The sequence below is a fragment of the Macaca fascicularis genome, chromosome 11 (genome assembly GCF_037993035.2).
Source record: "Macaca fascicularis isolate 582-1 chromosome 11, T2T-MFA8v1.1".
In the NCBI taxonomy this organism is placed as follows: Eukaryota; Metazoa; Chordata; class Mammalia; order Primates; family Cercopithecidae; genus Macaca; species Macaca fascicularis.
This window is the reverse complement of record NC_088385.1, coordinates 60,487,473-60,507,187: the sequence shown is the minus strand read 5'-3', so window position 1 is coordinate 60,507,187 and position 19,715 is coordinate 60,487,473. Positions and strand designations below refer to the sequence as shown.

General features: G+C 46.9%; 1 protein-coding gene and 1 non-coding gene across 5 annotated transcripts; both read left to right on the top strand.

Moving 5' to 3' along the window:
* Positions 1-3,808: 3,808 nt before the first annotated feature.
* On the top strand, positions 3,809-16,100 carry ATP5MC2 (ATP synthase membrane subunit c locus 2). 4 transcript variants are annotated; one of them, XR_012420310.1, is made up of 6 exons: positions 3,809-3,924; positions 4,791-5,135; positions 8,510-8,579; positions 11,009-11,252; positions 11,781-11,974; positions 15,839-16,100. XR_012420310.1 is itself a non-coding variant. In XM_005571039.5 (5 exons), exons 2-5 carry the CDS (start codon positions 8,541-8,543, stop codon positions 15,951-15,953), a joined length of 426 nt encoding a protein of 141 aa, XP_005571096.4. In that variant the 5' UTR covers positions 5,104-5,135; positions 8,510-8,540; the 3' UTR covers positions 15,954-16,100. The 4 variants fall into 4 exon arrangements, 3 of the variants coding, with proteins under 3 accessions (XP_005571096.4, XP_073863143.1, XP_045221321.1); XM_005571039.5 differs by lacking the exon at positions 3,809-3,924 and having other exon boundaries at positions 5,104-5,135; positions 11,175-11,252; XM_074007042.1 differs by lacking the exon at positions 3,809-3,924 and having other exon boundaries at positions 5,114-7,290; positions 11,175-11,252.
* On the top strand, positions 5,531-7,256 carry LOC102126511 (ATP synthase membrane subunit c locus 2). Its single transcript, XR_012420311.1, has 2 exons — positions 5,531-5,787; positions 7,021-7,256. It is a non-coding gene; the product is annotated as an ATP synthase membrane subunit c locus 2 (transcript).
* Positions 16,101-19,715: the final 3,615 nt, after the last annotated feature.

The window sequence follows — 19,715 nt, the reverse complement described above, 5'->3', positions numbered from 1 at the left end:
GCCCAGCTAATTTCTTAAAAGGAGAAAACCTACTTTAATTACATTGCCCTCTTGACTATTCTAGCTGGAAGTTATACTGCTTTCACAACTCCTATTACTCATATAGCCTATTAAATCCTGCTGCATAATATAGTTATATGTGTACATGTCTCTCTTACTGATTTTAAATTTATGAAGACAAAGGAGTATGTTTTGTCCTTTTTAATACCCATTCACAATACGTAGCACAATACTTTGCACATAGTAGATGCTCAATAAATATTGGTTGTGGCCAGGCATGGTGGCTCACGCCGGTAATCCCAGAATTTTGGGAGGTTGAGGTAGGCAGATCGCTTGAGCTCAGGAGTTCAAGGCCAGCCTGGACAACATAGTGAAACCCCATCTCTACAAAAAATACAAAAATTAACCGGCATGGTGGCGCATGCCTGTAGTCCCAGCTACTTGTGAGGCTGAGGCAGGTGGATCAATTGAGCCCAGGAGGTCAAGGCTGCAGTGAACCATGATCGTATCACTGCACCCCAGCCTGGGCAACAGAACAAGACCCTGTCTCCAAAAAATAAAATAAAATAAAAATAATTTAAAAATAAACAAATTCAAAGGAAGTTGAAGTTCTTCCCCAGCAAAAACTTTTTTGGCCATCCCTCTGCCACCATCTCTCCCACTGATTCCTCCCTCAGAAGCCTGGATACAAGTGATCCTTTCCCTTCCTTTATCTACTGTTTTCTTTCTCTAGAAGTAGGGAGGTTTGCCTATGTCTCACAGTCCTGATGTCTTAGGGAACTGATTTAGCAAGGAAAAGTAGAAAATCTATCAGTCAGTTCCCACCAGCCCATCACAGCCCAGGAGCTTGAAATTAACAATCACAAATAAATAGAGAAGCTCAATATGTAAGAAGTTTTGGCAGTGCAAAGGCTCCACTTTAACTTGCAGGAAAGTGCCTGTTTAGCAGAAAGAAAGAGAATCCTGGAAAGTTAACACTGGATGGAATCTTAGAGATCACCTACTTCTCTCCCTGATTTTTCCAAATGAGGAAACTGAAGCTTCGAGAGATGAAGTAACTTGCATAGCTATTCAACTATTTAGTAGCAGGGCTGGGACTAGACTCCCAGTCTCCTGCCTGGAAGACAGCTGTTCTATCCATGCCACTTGCTGGCAACATGTACATCTAGCAAAACACATCATAAAGTATCCTCATCTTAAGCCATCAGGAATGGAAATCAAGCCATTTAAACCCTTCCTCTTCTCTCTAGCAATATCTTTCTTTTCTTTGCATTTCTCTGTGCTCTGTCTCTCCCCCCCCCCCCCCCCCCGCCCCCCTCTCTCTCTGTCTCTCGTTTTTAAAATCACTACTGTTTCTTTCTGTGGCTCTTTCTCATTGTGGCATGCCTGCACGATTATCTTGATTTTTCTGCTCTAAGCTATGGCTTCTTGTCCAAAGAAACATATATAAACCAATCAAAACCCTTCCTTGGTGACCTTTGTAGAAAAGGACACTTGGACTTTCCATAAGAGAGAAGCTGAACCTCTCTCCTAGCCTATCCAGTCAATTAAAATGAGTCTCTGGCCTCCCCTGAGGGTTGTTAACCAATCCTAAGAAAGAAAAGATCAATTTCATTTCTTGGTCACCACTGTGCAGGGAGGCTGCCAACCAGTCAGAATCTGCCACTCACAGTCATTAAAAAAAACTGGCCAATCAGGCCAACCTTGTTATATGGTCTGGTAGGAAAAGAAAGGGACTGATTGGAAAGGATAGTTCTCTCTCCACACCCTTTCCTTTCTGGACCCCAGTTTTCCCTTTGTGAAGTGAAAGAGGGACCCTTCCCCAAGCCCATAGTTAAGAAGATCACCCGACCTTCAGCTAAGCTTCTCTTGGATCTTTTGTTGTCTTCAAATTCACCCCTCCCCTTACAAACCTCCTTTTTGTAGCCTCACTGCTCCCTTGCGGATTTGATTTCTTGCTTCAAGTCTCGTAGTAATAGTCCCAGGATTCTCAGCCTCCCCTCAGATCTCCACTCACCAGCAAGTAAAATAACTTGTTTTGTATGATTTATGCAGGTGAGGCCGGGCGCGGTGGCTCAAGCCTGTAATCCCAGCACTTTGGGAGGCCGAGACAGGCGGATCACGAGGTCAGGAGATCGAGACCATCCTGGCTAACACGGTGAAACCCCGTCTCTACTAAAAAATACAAAAAACTGAGGCCGGGCGCGGTGGCTCAAGCCTGTAATCCCAGCACTTTGGGAGGCCGAGGCGGGTGGATCACGAGGTCAGGAGATCGAGACTATCCTGGCTAACATGGTGAAACCCCATCTCTACTAAAAATACAAAAAACTAGCCGGGCGTGGTGGCGGGCGCCTGTAGTCCCAGCTACTTGAGAGGCTGAGGCGGGAGAATGGCGTGAACCCGGGAGGCGGAGTTTGCAGTGAGCCGAGATCACGCCACTGCACTCCAGCCTGGGAGACACAGCGAGACTCCGTCTCAAAAAAAAAAAAACAAAAAAACAAAAACTAGCCGGGCGAGGTGGCGGGCGCCTGTAGTCCCAGCTACTCGGGAGGCTGAGGCAGGAGAATGGCGTGAACCCGGGAGGTGGAGCTTGCAGTGAGCTGAGATCCGGCCACTGCACTCCAGCCTGGGCAACAGAGGGAGACTCCGTCTCAAAAAAAAAAAATAAATAAATAAATAAAATAAATAAAAATTAAAAAAAAGATTTATGCAGGTGAAACCGTTTTTAAAGTGTAGTTGAGTCTCTTTCAGGAGATATTATCTCAAGGACCTTGCAATAAACAGTCTATATAGGTAGCAGTGTAGAATTGAGTTGCAATGCCCTTAACTATAGAAGCAGTGATGATGGTGGTGGTGATGGTAATGGTGGTGACGATGATGATTTTGATGCTAGCAATTACTGAACTCTTACTGGGTACCAAGTACCTTGCTAAAAGCTTCATATGTATTATCCCAATATTGACTGTGTGGTAAGTACTATTATTCTTCCCAATTTACACAGGAGGAAATAGATTTAAAGGGGGTTAAACAGCTAGCTCAAGGTCACACAGCGATTTGGGAACCCAGATTTGTCTGAACGCAGAACCCATTATTCTATGAGGGTAAGGGAGTGTTAAACATCGCAGGCTGTAACTTTCGGAAAGAGCCAGCTTTAGCTTCCTCCCAGGCCCCTTCTCTGATCCTCCTCTGGGATTGTTAGCCATATCTGAGTGTCCAAATTGTCGCAACAGCTGCAACAGCCGTTTGGGGGTGGTGGCCCCTAAGAACGGTGGACTTTCTCTGCCACTGAGGATGTGAAGCCGACAGCTTAAAAGAATTCCGTTTTGGTGGGAGTGGAGATGTCTGGAGACCTCAGGGGATAAACTTGTGTCTTTGCTAGCCTGTCTTTCTCCTAACAGCATCTCCACAGTGCCTGGCACCACTTGGTACTTGATAAATACCTGTTGATTGATTCCCAAGGATCCCAGTTCCATTTCCCACCTACCTACCCGCTCGGGGCGTAATCAACAACTAGAACTGGAGATTTGGGGATTTCAGAGGAACCTGTGAGAATCCTAATGGAGCTGGAAACGTGAATTTAGGAAAGACGGGCAGTCCACCACCCTCCTCTTCTCGCCTGCTTCTCCTATTTCTCCCCACTCTTTCCCCTCCCTTTCAGGAGCTCAGGGCCATAAAAATGCAGATGGAGGATCGGTGTGAAATAACGGGCCCATATAAATCCCTCTGCCGCCCGCCTGCAAGATGGATTGGCCGCATTGAAATTCCTCCGCGAGGATAATTAAACTCGGGGCCTCATCCGGGCAAAATTACATTCCTGTAATGGCGTCGCTCGGGGTCCCGGGAAATTGCTCCGTGGGCTTTCAGCGGCGGTTTTTATCGCCGGCCGGGGTGTGCCTGGCTGCGGCTCGCCTCTCCTCCGGGACCGTAAAGCTGCTGCCGTGATTTATCCTCCCCTTCTCCCAAATCCGATTAAATGGAGGAGCTCGGGGCCGGGGCGCCGCGGGGCCCGGGAGCCGGGAGGGGGCGGCGGAAAGGACGGGGCCAAGGAGGGGAGGACAAACGGCCCCTCAGAGGGTGGCGGATTTGCCTTTATTTACGACCGCGGCTTTCTTTTTATTTTTTATGGGGTTTGGTGAGTTTTTCCCGTCTTTCTCGTGCTGCGTTCAAGCACGATGCAGGGACGGCAGGGGTTTGGAACTGGATAGGCCTTGTCGCCCTGTTCCAAAGGGCAGGGCAAGTCCTATCTGTGAGACAAGGAGGCCTAGGAAAGATGAGGGGCCAGGAAGCCCCCCACCTCCTTCCATCAGGGGAAGGACGAGCGAAAGGGGAGAGAAGATGGGCGTTCAGGAGAGCATGGGGGCGGGGGAGTGGGGCGCTGCTTATCCCAACTCGCTTGTTGAAACCTGAGCAGAGGTTCGGGTAAGCCTGGAGTGACCTTGCAACATTACAGCGAGTTGCGGGTGCCCGTTATTCCTAGACTGTCCCAGGACCCAGGAAAGAGAGATTCGAATCATATTTAGCCCTATCTTCTGGCTCGCTGTTGCTGCTTTTCTCATGGTTTATCACCGGAATGGGAAGGGGGGGAAAGGGCGAAGCCACCAGAAGCAGCTGCGGCATTTTGCTGACTATTCGCCCATTGAGCCGGTTTGCCATCCAGTGATGCCAGGGTCCCGGCGCGACAGAAAGCAGGACTCCCAAGATATTCCTCCTGCTGCATTTTAGGCACTGAACCCCATTCCTGACTGTATGTTAACACTGAATTCTGAGTAGGAGTTTTGTTGTCTTGGCAGTGTGACTGCGCATGCTCGGAAAGGGGACGCAAGTCCGCGATCCCAAACGTGGTACAGACCGAAACGCCGGCCACGTTACGGATCCGCTTACTCTGCGGAGTTGGCCTCATTTCTGCACTGTCGGCGCTCGCTGTAGTTTCTCCTCTCGAACGCCAGGTGGAGCAACTGGCCGGATACCGCCACAGCCCTGGCAGGCGGCGCTGTGATGCCTGAGCTGATCCTCTATGTTGCAATCACTCTATCCGTGGTGGAGCGACTCGTTGGCCCAGGCCACGCATGCGCTGAGCCTTCCTTTCGCTATTCCCGCTGCTCCGCCCCTCTCTGTCTTCTCTGCAGTGGGAGAAGGTAAGGCCTTGAGACCTAGAGCCCTCTGTGCGCCGCGCACGCGCGCGGGACACCCCACCTCGCGCGGATGCTTTGAGACTCTTACCTTGCTTGCTCCCACCCTTGTCCTCGCTTCCTCCCTGGCTCCCGCTACCCCTGCGCCTTAGAACTGGGTCTTCCGCGTGCAGGTGACCTCCAACCGCGCGGGCCTGGCGCCATCTTGGATGTCTTGTTGGGGGAGGGTGCCTTGGCGCTGGCCAAAGTTAGATCCTGGCGTGCTGCTTTTCACCTGTTCCACCCAGCCCCTACGGACACGCTTTTCTCGGCCTCTGGCCCTTTCACATTGTCACAACCCCAGGCCCTCCCCTCCTATCTCTGCTTTCTCTTCTCATCCTGACTTGTGCCTTCTTTATTCTGAAGTCTCCAGACTTTCGGCCCCAGGACCTCAGGTGCTCCGAGCAATGGAGATAGTGGATCGTCTAAAGTCACCAATCCCTCTAGTCAGCACCCCTCAATTTAAAAAGTAAACCTTGAACATGGTAGAAGTGGGGAAAAAAAAAAAGCCAAAACATCGCCTCCCGTCAGGTTGTGGCTTGAGGGTGGCTAAGGCCGAAGAGAGAGGCTGGTTGCTTTGGAATCACTAGTTGTTTACCAGTACGTTTCTCGCATCCTGGTACGCTGGTGAAGTTGGAAAAGTCACAAGTGGTGGGCTAGAGATGAGGGTTTCTGTTGAGGCAGCAGGCCCAGAAAGGTGGGGTAAGGCCAAGCTAGTGGGGCCAGCATGAGTCCCTGCCTGCCAGCCTTCCTGTCAAGGATTAATTAACCTCCCCAGATTCTGCTGTTACAGGGAAAAGATAGTTTAAGGAAAGGAATAGTTAAGTCACCACCCCTGTGACTCATCTACACTGAGCAAAAAGCCCGTGATGATTTAGGAGTTCTGATTCTGGATAGTACCTTTGCCCAAGTTGTAGGCTAACGATTGCAGACTTGCCATGATTAGATAGCCAATGGTGGGATCACTTAATTGCCACCCTTTGTTGTGGGTTTGTTACATGCCAGCACCACATTAAACTCTTTGTGTATGTTAATTTGTAAATGAACATACTTAATCGCCCTAAGAGTTGCATTTTACAAAGATGATAATATGGTATAATTCCCTTAGAAAAAACCACTCCTTCTTTTTCTAAAAGCCTTAAAGAACTATTGGATTTTGACCCAACAAAACGTGAATAGTACAGCAGCAAAACTGGGTTAGAGTTACCTATAGGCAAAAATCAGAGTTCTAGATAGGACAAGAGTTGAAGACATCCATTAACCTAAAAGTAATTAAGGCTGGGTGTGGTGGCTCATACCTGTAATCCCAACATTGGGAAGATCGTTTGATGCCAGGAGTTCCACACCAGCCTGGCAAACAAAATTTTTTATAATGACACTGTCACTACAAAAGCAATTAAGATCTTGGATTCAGAAGTGTTTTAACCTGGAACAATCTGAGTTCAGTTCATTTAAGGAAGTGGCATTTAATAGGCCTAAGCATTCACTGAGTATTTCAGCCTGTGACATTAGAAAGCATGTAACTTAAAAGATCCAAGTTCAAGTCTATCCTCTACCACTACTGCAGTTTCAAGACTGGGTTTAAGGTCACGCTCTTGCGTTAAGTATATATAATAATCATCTGGGAAACTTGTTTGAAATACGGGGCACTTGAGCCTTATTCCGAGAGATCATTTTTGTTTGTTTGTAGACGGAGTTTCACGTTGTTGCCCATACTGAAGTCCAGTGGCATGGTCATAGCTCACTGAACCCTCCAACTCCTGGGCTGAAGCAGTCCTCCTGCCTCAGCTTCTGGAGTAGCTGGGACTACAGGTGCACTTCCACCTCACCTGACTAATTTTATTTTTTGTAGAGCCGAGGTCTTGCTATTTGCCCAGGCTGGTCTTAAACTCCTGGCTTCAAGTTATCTCTCCGCCCCAGCTTCTCAAAGTGTTGGGATTACAGGAGTGAGCCACTGAACCTAACTCCCCCAGAGATCTTGACCAGGAAGGTCCAAGTTGGGCCCTAGAATATGCATTTTTTAATACATACACCACCCAGATAATTCTGGTTCAGATGAGCTTCTCACTTCACTTGGAGAAACCCCCCTGCCTTTAGGTTTTTAACTCACCTTCTGTTTCAGGTAAGTTCACTTCTACCAACTTAGTTACCTATAGGGTGTCAGGACTTCTTTAGATCTTGGGGAGACACAATTTAATACTTTTTTTTTTTTTTTTTGAGACGGAGTTTCCCTCCTGTTGCCCAGGCTGGAGTGCAATGGCGCAATTTTGGCTCACTGCAGCCTCTGCCACCCGGATTCAAGCGATTCTCCTGCCTCAGCCTCCTGAGTAGCTGGGATTACAGACATGCACCACCACACCTGACTAATTTTGTATTTTTAGTAGAGACGGGGTTTCTCCATTTTGGTCAGGCTGGTCTCGAACTCCTGACCTCGTGATCCGCCTGCCTTAGCCTCCCAAAGTGCTGGGATTACAGGTGTGAACCACCGCGCCCGGCCACTAATACCTTTTAGATAGACTAATAGCAGAGTTCCTCCTTGATCTTCCTCATCTTATTAATACAGGAAATTGAAGTATTTTGAGGAATTGGATACTTCCAGGGATCAGCAAAGAGATTGTTGGAGACCTTCCAGTGTCTTGGCCTTCAACAAATATCTCCCAAAACTACAAAGACTCTAGAGGGCAACTTTTTTGTTTGTTTGTCTTTTTGAGACTCATGCTCTGTCACCCAGGCTGGAGTGCAGTGGTGTGGTCTCTGCTCACTGCAGCCTCCACCTCCTGGATTCAAGCAATTCTCCTGCTTCAGCCTCCTGAGTAGCTGGGATTATAGGCATGCACCACCACACCTGGCTAATTTTTGTGTTTTTAGTAGAGATGGGGTTTCACTGTGTTGGTCAGGCTGGTCTTGAACTCCTGACCTCATGATCCGCCCACCTTGGCCTCCCAAAGTGCTGGGATTACAGGCGTGAACCACGTGCCCACCCTAAAGGGCAACTTTTAAAGATCCAGATGATGAAGTCTTGAGAAGGGTTCGTTTTGCATAAAAACTAGGGAAAACTTAGGCAAAAGACACTCTGGGAAAATTCGTGTGGCAACTGCAAATCCCAAGTGATCACTTGTTGAGACCAGGGGAAGTCACTTGGTTATAAGGAAATCTTGGGAGCTGTGTGGGGTTTCTGGAAGAAGTCATGACTTCAGGGTTTTAATGCTATTGCTGCCAATGACTTAAGGTCAGTCACTGTTTTCTGGGCCAGTTAAGCTTTCTAGGGCCCCTTTTCTGCTAATAAGGATATAGTTTAGTGAATGAGGAGAGTGTTTACAATACTGCTTCTATAATTCCAGCTCTCCTGCCACAGCCCCTCACCCCCTGAAAATGTTCGCCTGCTCCAAGTTCGTCTCCACTCCCTCCTTGGTGAGTACCTGTTTTTCTGGGAGAGTTTTAAAGGAGAGACATCTTGTCTCTCTTTCCATCAGATCTTGTTCTTCACAGCAAGGCTGGGGGAGAGGAGGTCCAGGCGGGCATATCACTTGAGGCCAGGAGTTCAAACGCACCCTGGCCGACATGGTGAAACCCCATCTCTACTAAAAATACAAAAACCAGTTGGGCGTGGTGGCGGGTGCCTGTAATCCCAGCTACTCAGGAGACTGAGGCAAGAGAATAGCTGGAGGTGGAGGTTGCAGTGAGCCAAGATCGCACCACTGCACTCCAGCCGGGGCGACAGAGCAAGACTCTGTCTCAAAAAATAAATAAGTAAGAAAGATTTGTGGTGAGGGAAGGCCCTTTGCTATGATTGCCTAACAGGGGAGAGTGAATGCTTGCTAGATACTCTCCTGCCCCATATCCCTTGGTGGCCAGTTAATTCTCTTTTCTTTTTTTTTTTTGAGACAGAGTTTCTCTCTTGTTGCCCAGGCTGCAATGGTGCGATCCACCACAACCTCCGCCTCCCAGGTTCAAGCGATTCTCCTGCCTCTGACTCCCAAGTAGCTGGGATTACAGGCATCTGCCACCACACCCAGTTAATTTTTGTATTTTTAGTAGAGATGGGGTTTCACCATGTTGGCCAGGCTGGTCTCAAACTCTTGACCTCATGATTTGAGTAGAGACAGGGTCTCTCCGTGTTGGTCAGGCTGGTCTTGAACTCCCAACCTCAGGTGATCCGCCCTCCTCGGCCTCCTAAATTGCTGGTATTACAGGCATGAACCACCGTGCCTGGCTGTGGTCAGTTAATTATTAACCAGCCATCTTAGGAGAAGAATAAAGATGAGAATCTAGACCAAGATCAACTTATTCCTACTCCTGAAACTATATGTCATGTAAACTTGCCATCCAGAGTGGTAAACATAAGTAGATTACATAACTTGGACTGAGTATGCACTGTGTGTAGGATCTTGTCCTGAGTGATCCAGAGCTAAAGAGTTCATTCTGGGACTTAAATTTGGATAGGAAGCTAAAATTTACATAAATACACATTGGAAAAGTATTTGACTCAGAAACAACAGTATGGAAGAAATATTTTAAATAGTAGTTAGAGGAGGCGGTTGGTTCATTCACAAATAAAAAGGAGTACCGTTTATTTAGCATTTATCATGTGCCTTCGCACTGAGTTTACTGATTGGTATACATAATCTCATTTACTCTTCAACCCTGAGAGATGATATTTTGATTTCATAAATGAGAATACAGGCTTAGAAAGGTTTAAGCGACTTATCCTGAGAGTACACTGCTGATAATAGAGTTAAGATTTGAATCTCACTTTATCTGATGCCTAAAGCCCTGGCCGTTAATCACCATGTGTCTGTTTTGGTGTCACTGGGTTGGGGTTAGTCAGAAAAGGCTACCAGAAGGAGATAAATTTTGAGCATGAATCTTTGTTCCTGTTTTCCAAAAGGATGTGTTCAGGGAAAGTTACTGGCTTCTTTCTTGTGGGCTGACCATTACCCGTATAGATGGCCCCCTACTTTAGATGATTTGACTTAAGATTTTTTTTTTAACTTTTTATGATGATGCAAAAATGATATGTATTCATTAGAAACCATACTTCGGGGTGGGCGTGATGGCTCATGCCTGTAATCCCAGTACCTTGGGAGGCCGAGGTGGGTGGATCACTTGAGGTCAGGAATTCAAAACCAGCCTGGCCAATATGGTGAAAACCTGTCTCTACTAAAAATACAAAAATTAGCTGGGCGTGGTTGTGGGTGCCTGTAGTCCCAGCTACTCAGGAGGCTGAGGCAGGAGAAATGCTTGAACCTGGGAGGTGGAGGTTGCAGTGAGCTGAGCTGAGATCACGCCACTGCATTCCAGCCTGGTGATAGAGCAAGACTCTGTCTCAAAACAAAACAAAAAAACCATACTTCGAATTACTAATCTTTATCTTTTCCCAGGCTTGCAATGTGTGGTACAATACTCTGTTGCAATACTCAGCAGCAAGCCACAGCTCCCAGTCACCTGCCCAGTCACAAGGGTAAACAACCAGCACTCTACAGCGTACTGTGTTGCTAGGTGATTTCACCTAACTGTAAGCTAATGTAAGCTTTTTGAGCACATTGAAGGCTAGGCTAGGCCAGACTATGGTGTTTGGTAGGTTAGCAGTATTAAATGGTTTTTCAATGTGTGATGGATTTCTTGGCACATAACCCTATGGGAAGTCGAGGAGCATCTGTGTATATCTCCCTTGTTGAGTGAGGCAAATGCTTCTGAGACTTAGATTTCTTCTCATTCTCAAGAGCTATAAAAGGATACAGCAACGGTGGATGCTCCCTTGTAGCCCAAAAGGAAGTAGACTTTCTTTCTTTAAAGCAAAGTCTGAGAAGCAAGAGAAATGGTGTGGTTCTTTAATTTAGACTTTGCTAAAAGGAAGAATGATCCAGAATTCTAACGTATGTGTGAAGATGGGAAGGCCATCAGAGGAAAGAAAATCCTGTCTGATGATATAACAACGTGGCATTGTTCTGAAACTCCTCTCCAGTCTTCCTTGACCTTCCTGCCCCTGTATGTCATTCCTGCTAGGTCAAGAGCACCTCACAGCTGCTGAGCCGTCCCCTATCTGCAGTGGTGCTGAAACGACCGGAGATACTGACAGATGAGGTACCTTACTGGTGGAGTTGGGACTGTGGTTTTGGGGGTGATGGGTGGGGAGGGTTACCTGCCAGAACCAGGAGGTAGAATGCTGAGGACAGTCATCACAGGCTAAAATTCACGAATAGCCAAGGCCATGGGCTTTAGTTGGAGATGGAGAACGTTAATATGCTGTATGCTATAGTGCTCCAACTTTTGCCACTGGTAGCACATGCCCTTGTGCACTGCTGCTAACTGCTGTTACTTGGCCTAGTCAACTGACTTCAGTTGGAAGCCTTTAGTCCTAGGAAGATTATCTCCTTGGGGCAGCAAGAATAGACTAGGGCCTCAGTCTTACACTTCTTGACCACACCTGAATCTTAAAGGCATTTGAAGTCTATATCCTACATTAAAAGGTTCTGTTTGCCAGCATTTTAGGGGGTTAAACAGTTTTCCGTTTGGGGGAGGAACAATGGGATTTGGCAGCATAAAGGTTTTAAATGGTGAAAAAGTTACTAAAGCAAAAAACTTTACCTTCTACCTGCCTCTTTTTCACAGGGCCTCAGCAGCTTGGCAGTCTCACGTCCCCTTACCTCACTTGTCTCTAGCCGCAGCTTCCAAACCAGCGCCATTTCAAGGGACATTGACACAGCAGCCAAGTTCATTGGAGCTGGGGCTGCCACAGTTGGGGTGGCTGGCTCTGGGGCTGGGATTGGGACTGTGTTTGGGAGCCTCATCATTGGTTATGCCAGGTAAGATAAGTTGGGCCCTCCACTGGTTATCTGATATGCTTTCCAAAGGTCAGAAAATATTTGGGGGTCTAGAACTATACTATCCCACTCTGTAGCCACTAGCTACATGTTGGTTGTTTGTTTTGAGACAGTCACGCTCTGTCGCCCAGGCTGGAGTGCAGTGGCGTAATCTCAACTCACTGCCACTTCTGCCTCTGAGTTCAAGCGATTCTTGTACCTCAGCCTCCCAAGTAGCTGGGATTATAGGCGCGCACAATGACGCCCAGCTAATTTTTGTGTTTTTAGTAGAGATGGGGTTTCGCCACGTTGGCCAGGCTGTTTTTGAGCTCCTGACCTCAAGTGATCCACCCACCTTGGCCTCCCAGACTGCCAGGATTACAGGCGTGAGCCACTGTGCTTGGCCTGAATTTTAGTTTTAATTAATTAAAAATACATAGTTTAGGTTTTCAGTTCTTCAGTCACACTAACCATATTTCAAGTGCTCAGTAGCCAGATGTGGCTAGAGGCTACCATATTCAACAATGCAAATATAGAATGCTTGGCTGGGCACAGTGGCTCACTAATCCCAGCACTTTGGGAGGCCGGGGCAAGCGGATCACTTGAGGTCCGGAGTTCAAGACCAGCCTGGCCAACATGACAAAACCCCATCTCTACTAAAAATACAAAAATTAGCTAGGCATGGAGGCATGCGCCTGTAATCCCAGCTATTCAGGAGGCTGCGGCAGGAGAATCGTTTGAACCCGGGAGGTGGAGGTTGCAGTGAGCCGTGAGCCAAGATCATGCCACTATACTCCAGCCTAGGTGACAGAGTGAGACTTTGGGGGGAAGAAAAAAAGCAGAAAGAAAAACAAATATAGGCTGGGCGAGGTGGTTCATGCCTGTAATCCTGCACTTTGGGAGATCAAGGCGAGTGGATCACCTGATATCAGGAGTTTGAGACCAACCTGGTCAATATGGTGAAACTCTGTCTCTACTAAAAATACAAAAATTATCCAGGCGTTGTGATGGGCGCCTGTAGTTCCAGCTACTTGGGAGGCTGGACAGGAGAATTGCTTGAACCCAGGAGGTGGAGGTTGCCATGAGCCAGGATGTTGCCACTGCATTCCAGTCTGGGCAACAGAGTGAGACTGTATCTCAAACAAACAAACAAATAAATGCATATATATATATATATATATATATATATAAAAGAATATTTATATCATTGTGTCGTTGAAGAAAGTTTTATGAACAGCTTTGGTCTAGAGCATGTGTTGGCAAATGAAGGCCTAAGTGCCAAATCTGGGCCATAGCCTGGTTTTGTATGATTGAGCTAAAAATAATTTCATGGCCGGGTGTGGTGCCTTATGCGTGTAATCCCAGCACTTTGGGAGGCCGAGGCAGGCAGATCATGAGGGCAGGAGTTCGAGACCAGCCTGGCCAACATGGTGAAACTCCTTCTCTACTAAAAATACAAAAATTAGCCAGGCGTGGTGGCAGATGCCTGTGTTCCCAGCTACTCAGGAGGCTGAGGCAGGAAAATCACTTGAACCCAGGAGGCAGAGGTTGCAGTGAGTAGCAGTCACGCCACTGCATTCCAGCCTGGGCAAAAGAGTGAAACTCTTTTTTTTCTTTTCTCAAAAAAAATTGGTTTCACATTTTTAAAAGGTTTCATTTTTGTTTTAAAGCAAAAGAGACTATATGTGGCCTGCAAAACCTAAAATTATTTACAATGTGGCCCTTTACAGAAAATGTTTACCTTCCCTGTTCTAGAGACTCAGTGAACATAGTGACTTTACTGCTGTTTTTCCCCATCTCTGGGAATTTCCCTCTGTCACTCCTGGGAAAACTGGCACTGCAGCCAGCCCCTGGTTTCTGACGCCTGGGACTGTTTAGTACTCCCAGCTCTGGATAACTCAAAGTTAAAACCAAATTAGTCCTCTAGAGACCAGCAAGTTATCTTAATGTCTTTTGGGAAATAGAGTTCTTTTTACGAATTTGTATTAAAAAGTCTGACTGCTGCTTTATTCACTATTCTGTTAAATGTTGATGTTGATTTACCTTACCCATTAAGACTTCTGGAGGTATCAGAGTAAGGGAAATACAGGTTATATATGGGCCTTCAACATTGAGAGTCCTTTATCCATACTACTTCAATTCATAAACCCCATAAACCATTTGTAACTTTTTTTTTTTTTTTTGAGATGGAGTCTCACTGTTTCCCAGACTGAAGTGCAGTGGCATAATCCCAGCCCACTGCAATCTCTGCTTCCCAAGTTCAAATGATTCTCCTGTCTCAGCCTCCCAAGTAGCTGGGATTACAGGCATGCACTGCTACCCCCAGCTAATCTTTGGGTTTTTTGTGAGTGTGTGTGTTGGTTTTTTGTTTTGTTTTTTTTTTTTTGAGACGGGTCTCGCTCTGTCACCCAGGCTGAAGTACAACTGTGCAGTCTTGGCTCACTGCATCCTCCGCCTCCCGGGTTCACGCCATTCTCCTGCCTCAGCCTCCTGAGTAGCTGGGACTACAAGTACCTGCCACCACGCCCGACTAATTTTTTGTATTTTTAGTAGAGACAGGGTTTCACCGTGTTAGCTAGGATGGTCTCGATCTCCTGACCTTGTGATCCACCCGCCTCGGCCTCCCAAAGTGCTGGGATTACAGGCGTGAACCACTGCGCCCGGCAATTTTTGTGTGGGTTTTTTTTTTTTTTTTTGGGGTTTTTTTTTTTTTGAGATGGAGTCTCGCTCTGTCGCCCAGACTGGAGTGCAGTGACGCGATCTCCACTCACTGCAAGCTCCGCTTCCCAGATTCACACCATTCTCCTGCCTCAGCCTCCCGTGTAGCTGGGACTACAGGTGCCCCGCTAATTTTTGTGTTTTTAGTAGAGACGGGGTTTTACCGTGTTAGCCAGGATGGTCTCGACCTCCTGACCTCATGATCCGCCCGTCTCGGCCTCCCAAAGTGCTGGGATTACAGGCATGAGCCACTGCGCCCGGCAAGTTTTATATTTTTAGTAGAGACAGGGTTTCACCATGTTGGCCAGGCTGATCTCGAACTCCTGACCTCAAGCGATCTACTTGTCTCAGCCTCCCAAAGTGCGGGGATTACAGGCGTGAGCCACCACACCTAGCCTAATTTTTATACTTTTAGTAGAGACGGGGTTTCACCATGTTGGCCAGGCTGGTCTCCAACTTCTGGCTTCAAGTGATCTGCCTGCCTTGGCCTCCCAAAGTGCTGGGATTACAGGGGTGAGCCACCGCACCCAGCCCATTTGTAGCTTCTTAAAGCCCCAAATCTTTTGACTATTTGAAATGAGAGAACATAATCTGTCCTTCTTACTCTCTGGTCTTCTAGAAGAGCGGTGTTCTAATTGTGTTCCATAAATCCCTTGGATTCTGAGGATGTGCCCCAGAGACTGTCTTAGTGAATAAAGGGGAGACCAAGCTGTTAAAATTTCCCCTACTTTTATACCATTGCAGTTTGACTTTTGGATGTTTACTATATTGGAGTTCTGCTTAAAGTTTGAAAACACTGCTCTAGATAGACCCTTCCACTCTGGATGCCTCTTCCATCCTATTTGGACCTTGGATATTAAGTGTCTAGGCCAAGAGGTCTTAATTTGTGGTAATGAGATGGGTGAACCATTAGAGAACGTCATGATTATACCTGGGCCATGTTACAGGATTTTAGATTGTCTGCTCCCCCTTCATTCAGTTCTTATAGAGCCTTTGGGGAATCAGGGCAAGAATTTGGGCATGATGGTGTTACCCTAAAAGCTTCCTTATGTAAGATAAAGAGGAGAATTCTCCATGAGCCCATCTTACATATTTGTCCTTTTCTTTGTGTGAACTAGAATTTCAGTCTTCTCTCCTCTCCTTCTCCAGGAACCCTTCTCTGAAGCAACAGCTCTTCTCCTACGCCATTCTGGGCTTTGCCCTCTCAGAGGCCATGGGGCTCTTTTGCCTGATGGTGGCCTTTCTCATCCTCTTCGCCATGTGAAGGAGCCGTCTCCACCTCCCATAGTTCTTTCTCCCGTGTCTGGTCGGCCCTGTGTGTTCCTTTTCCTATACCTCCCAGGCGGCCTGGGGAACGTGGTTGGCTCAGGGTTTGACAGAGAAAAGACAAATAAATACTGTATTAATAAGATGTTTCTTGAGTCTCCTGTGTATATTTCTTTTCCACAGTTGGCTGAGTGCCTTGGTGAGAGTACAAGGCCCGAAGGGTAGTGATGGCGCTAAACTCAACATGGATTTGGCTGAGCTCACTTTTTCTTAATTCTGTTTCAGAAAAGCTTTATTTGAAATAGCATAACATTTTAAATTATTTTCACCTGGCATGGCCTGCTACTTGCCTGGGAAGATTGGGGTCAGTAGCAACTTCAAGTTTTAACTTAAAATGTTGGCTAATAGTCTTTCTGTTTCCACTGTCACTCTCCTGGCTCAGGCCCTCATTATCATCCTCCTTGTCTATTGCAAGAACCTCTTAACTGACCTTCTGCCTCCAGTCTCCTACCTATAGCATTTACTTCTGCCTACCATTGCCAGGTGAATCATCCTGAAGCATAAGACTGGTTTTATCAGTTACTGGTTCAAAAAGTCACCTCAACTTTCTCTGCTTTATCTGTTATTAGTCCCATACACTACCTAAAGTGACTTGTTTTTCAGATGTTTTCCTGTCTTTACCATATCTTCCTGCCTTTTCCTTTCTCTGCTTTTTTCTGCTTTCTTTCCCTGAATCTTTGCTCACTTTCCTCTTTTTCAAAGTCTGTTATCCCTAAAGACTTAACCTCCATGAAGCTATTTTCTTGTTTCCATCCACCCTCAGCCAAAAGAGCATTAAAGAGCCAAAAGAGATCACACCACTGCACTCCAGCCTGGGCAACAGAGCAAGACTGTCTCAAAAAATGTATTCCAAATCCTTCATTGGAATCTATTTATTTATTTATTTGTTTTTGAGATAGGCTCACTTTGCTGTGGTGCAATCTCAGATCACTGCAAGCTCTGCCTCCCAGGTTCAAGCGATTCTCCTGCCTTAGCCTCCTGAGTAGCTGGGATTACAGGCGTGCACCACCATGCCCAGCTAGGTTTTTTGTTTTTTTTTTTAAATTTATTTATTTTTATTTTTAGTAAAGAGGTTTACCCATGTTGGCCAGCCTGGTCTCAAACTCCTGGCCTCAAGTAATGCACCTGCCTCCCCTCCCAAAGTGCTGGGATCGCAGGCATGAGCTATCACGCCTGGCCTGGAATCAAAATTTTTAAAAGTCTGGGCCAGGGGCGGTGACACACCTGTAATCTCAGCACTTTGGGAGCCCAAGGCAGGCAGAGCACCTGAGGTTGGGAGTTTGAGACCAGCCTGACCAACATGGAGAAACCCCATCTCTGCTAAAAATACAAAAGTAGCCAGGTATGGTGACACATGCCTGTAATCCCAGCTACTTGGGAGGCTGAAGCAGGAGAATTGCTTGAACCCGGGAGGTGGAGGTTGTGGGGAGCCGAGATCGTGCCACTGGACTCCAGCCTGGGTAACGAGAGAAACTCCATCTCAAAAATAAAGAAAAGTCTGGCCAGAAGGCATCTAGAGAGAAAACCCAAGGATGCTGAAGGCAGTAAGACCTGCTTCTCAGTTTCTTACAAGAGTCAGTTGTGTTTCTTCAGCACCACAGGAGGAGCATCAGTAGGTTTGCGCCATCCTAAATTTAGAAGCAAATGGTGCCCTTTGAAATCACCTCAATGCTAAACAACAGTAATGAAGAACCATGCTCCAGCCTCCCTTTCAAGATGGATTTAATAGTTTGAGGCCTAAGAGCATCAGGATGAGAAAGCTGACCAGGGACAACACTGGTAATTTGGCTTGAGTTGGTGTCTGGGAACCTAGGGCAGCTCTGTGTCTCCTCACAGATGAGATGAAGGAGTATTCATGTATAATTCAGGAATAGAAAAAGTAAGAGCAGGCCGGGCGCGGTGGCTCAAGCCTGTAATCCCAGCACTCTGGGAGGCCGAGGCGGGCGGATTATGAGGTCAGGAGATCGAGACCATCCTGGCTAACACGGTGAAACCCCGTCTCTACTAAAAAAATACAAAAAACTAGCCAGGCGAGGTGGCGGGCGCCTGTAGTCCCAGCTACTCGGGAGGCTGAGGCAGGAGAATGGCATGAACCCGGGAGGCGGAGCTTGCAGTGAGCTGAGATCCGGCCACTGTACTCCAGCCCGGGCGACAGAGCGAGACTCCGTCTCAAAAAAAAAAAAAAAGAAAAAGTAAGAGCAGTAGTATCACAGTAGTGAGTAGAGAATATTGTCCTAGTCCTTCAAGTTCTGAGCAATGAAACTTTGTCTTTTTTGTTTTTGTTTTTGTTTTTTGAGACAGAGTTGCATTCTGTTGGCCCAGGCTGGAGTGCACTGGCACAATCTTGGCTCACTGCAACCTCCACCTCCCGGGTTCAAGCGATCCTCCTGCCTCAGCCTCCCCAGTAGCTGGGATTACAGGCATGTGCCACCAGGCTCAGCTAATTTTTTGTATTTTTAGAGAAGAGGGTTTTGCCATGTTGGCCAGGCTAGTCTTGAACTCCTGGCCTCAGGTGATCTACCTGCCTCAGGCTCCCAAGGTGCTGGGATTACAGGCGTGAGCCACTGTGCCCAGCCAAAACTTTGTCTTTATTGGGCCATATCAAAATAGCATGTATTTTCCAACATGTATTCTTAGGAGACATTCCTGGATATCTTGGTGTTCTCACCATTTGATGAGGAAAAAGTAAAATACAGGAAGATCTTTTTGTCCCCAGGCATCCTTAAAATTTATTTTTGGCTGGGCATGGTGGCTCATGCCTGTAATCAGCACTTTGGAAGGCTGAGGCAGGTGGATCACGAGGTCAGGAGACGGAGACCATCCTAGCCAACATGGTGAAACCCCGTCTCTACTGAAAATGTAAAAATTAACTTGGTATGGTGGTGCGTGCCTGTAGTCCCAGCTACTCGGGAGGCTGAGGCAGGAGAAACGCTTGAACCCAGGAGAGAGAGGTTGCCGTGAGCCAAGATCACACCACGGCACTCCAGCCTGAGCAACAGAGCAAGACTCCCTCTCAAAAAATATATATTTTTTTTTAAGCATTTATCTCAAGGCACTGTGAATATTAGCATATTGTCATCAAAGTAGCCACTTTAGAAATGGCAGAAGACAAGGATAGAATACCAGGCATGAGGTTAGTCCTCTCATCCCAAATGCTTGGCTTCCCTTATTAGTGTAAATGGTTAGAGATAATTTATTCCCGCTTCTTCCCCCAGCCACCAAAGAGATAATTTCCTCTCATCTTTTGAATAAGTGCTACGGTGGGCAGAATTTTTTAAGTGACCCCTTAAGAATGTCCTACCCTGGCCGGATGCGGTGGCTCATGCCTGTAATCCCAGCACTTTGGGAGGCTGAGTTGGGTGGATCACTTGACGTCAAGAGTTTGAGAGCAGCCTGGCTAGCATGGCAAAACCCTGTCTCTACTAAAAGTACAAAAACGAGCTTGGTGTAGTGGTGTGCGCCTGTAATCCCGGCTACTCAGGAGGCTGAGGTGGGAGAATCGCTCAAACCCAGGAGGCAGAGGTTGCAATGAGCCAAGACCATGCCACTGCACTCCAGCCTGGGCGACAGTGAAACTGTCTCAAAAAAAAAACACCTTTTTTTTTTTTAAGTGTATGCCATACTGTTACTATATCTGTTTTGTTTATGTGAAATAGATGTGTGGTTTTTTGGTTTTTGTTGTTTTGTTTTGTTTTCTTGG

What these genes read in the sequence shown, in the direction of transcription:
- ATP5MC2 (XM_005571039.5), top strand. Translation starts at nt 8,541, where the DNA reads ATGTTCGCCTGCTCCAAGTTCGTCTCCACTCCCTCCTTG. An exon ending in TCGTCTCCACTCCCTCCTTG is followed by an intron (nt 8,580 to 11,174) that starts GTGAGTACCTGT and finishes CATTCCTGCTAG; the next exon opens with GTCAAGAGCACCTCACAGCT. An exon ending in CTCATCATTGGTTATGCCAG is followed by an intron (nt 11,975 to 15,838) that starts GTAAGATAAGTT and finishes CTCCTTCTCCAG; the next exon opens with GAACCCTTCTCTGAAGCAAC.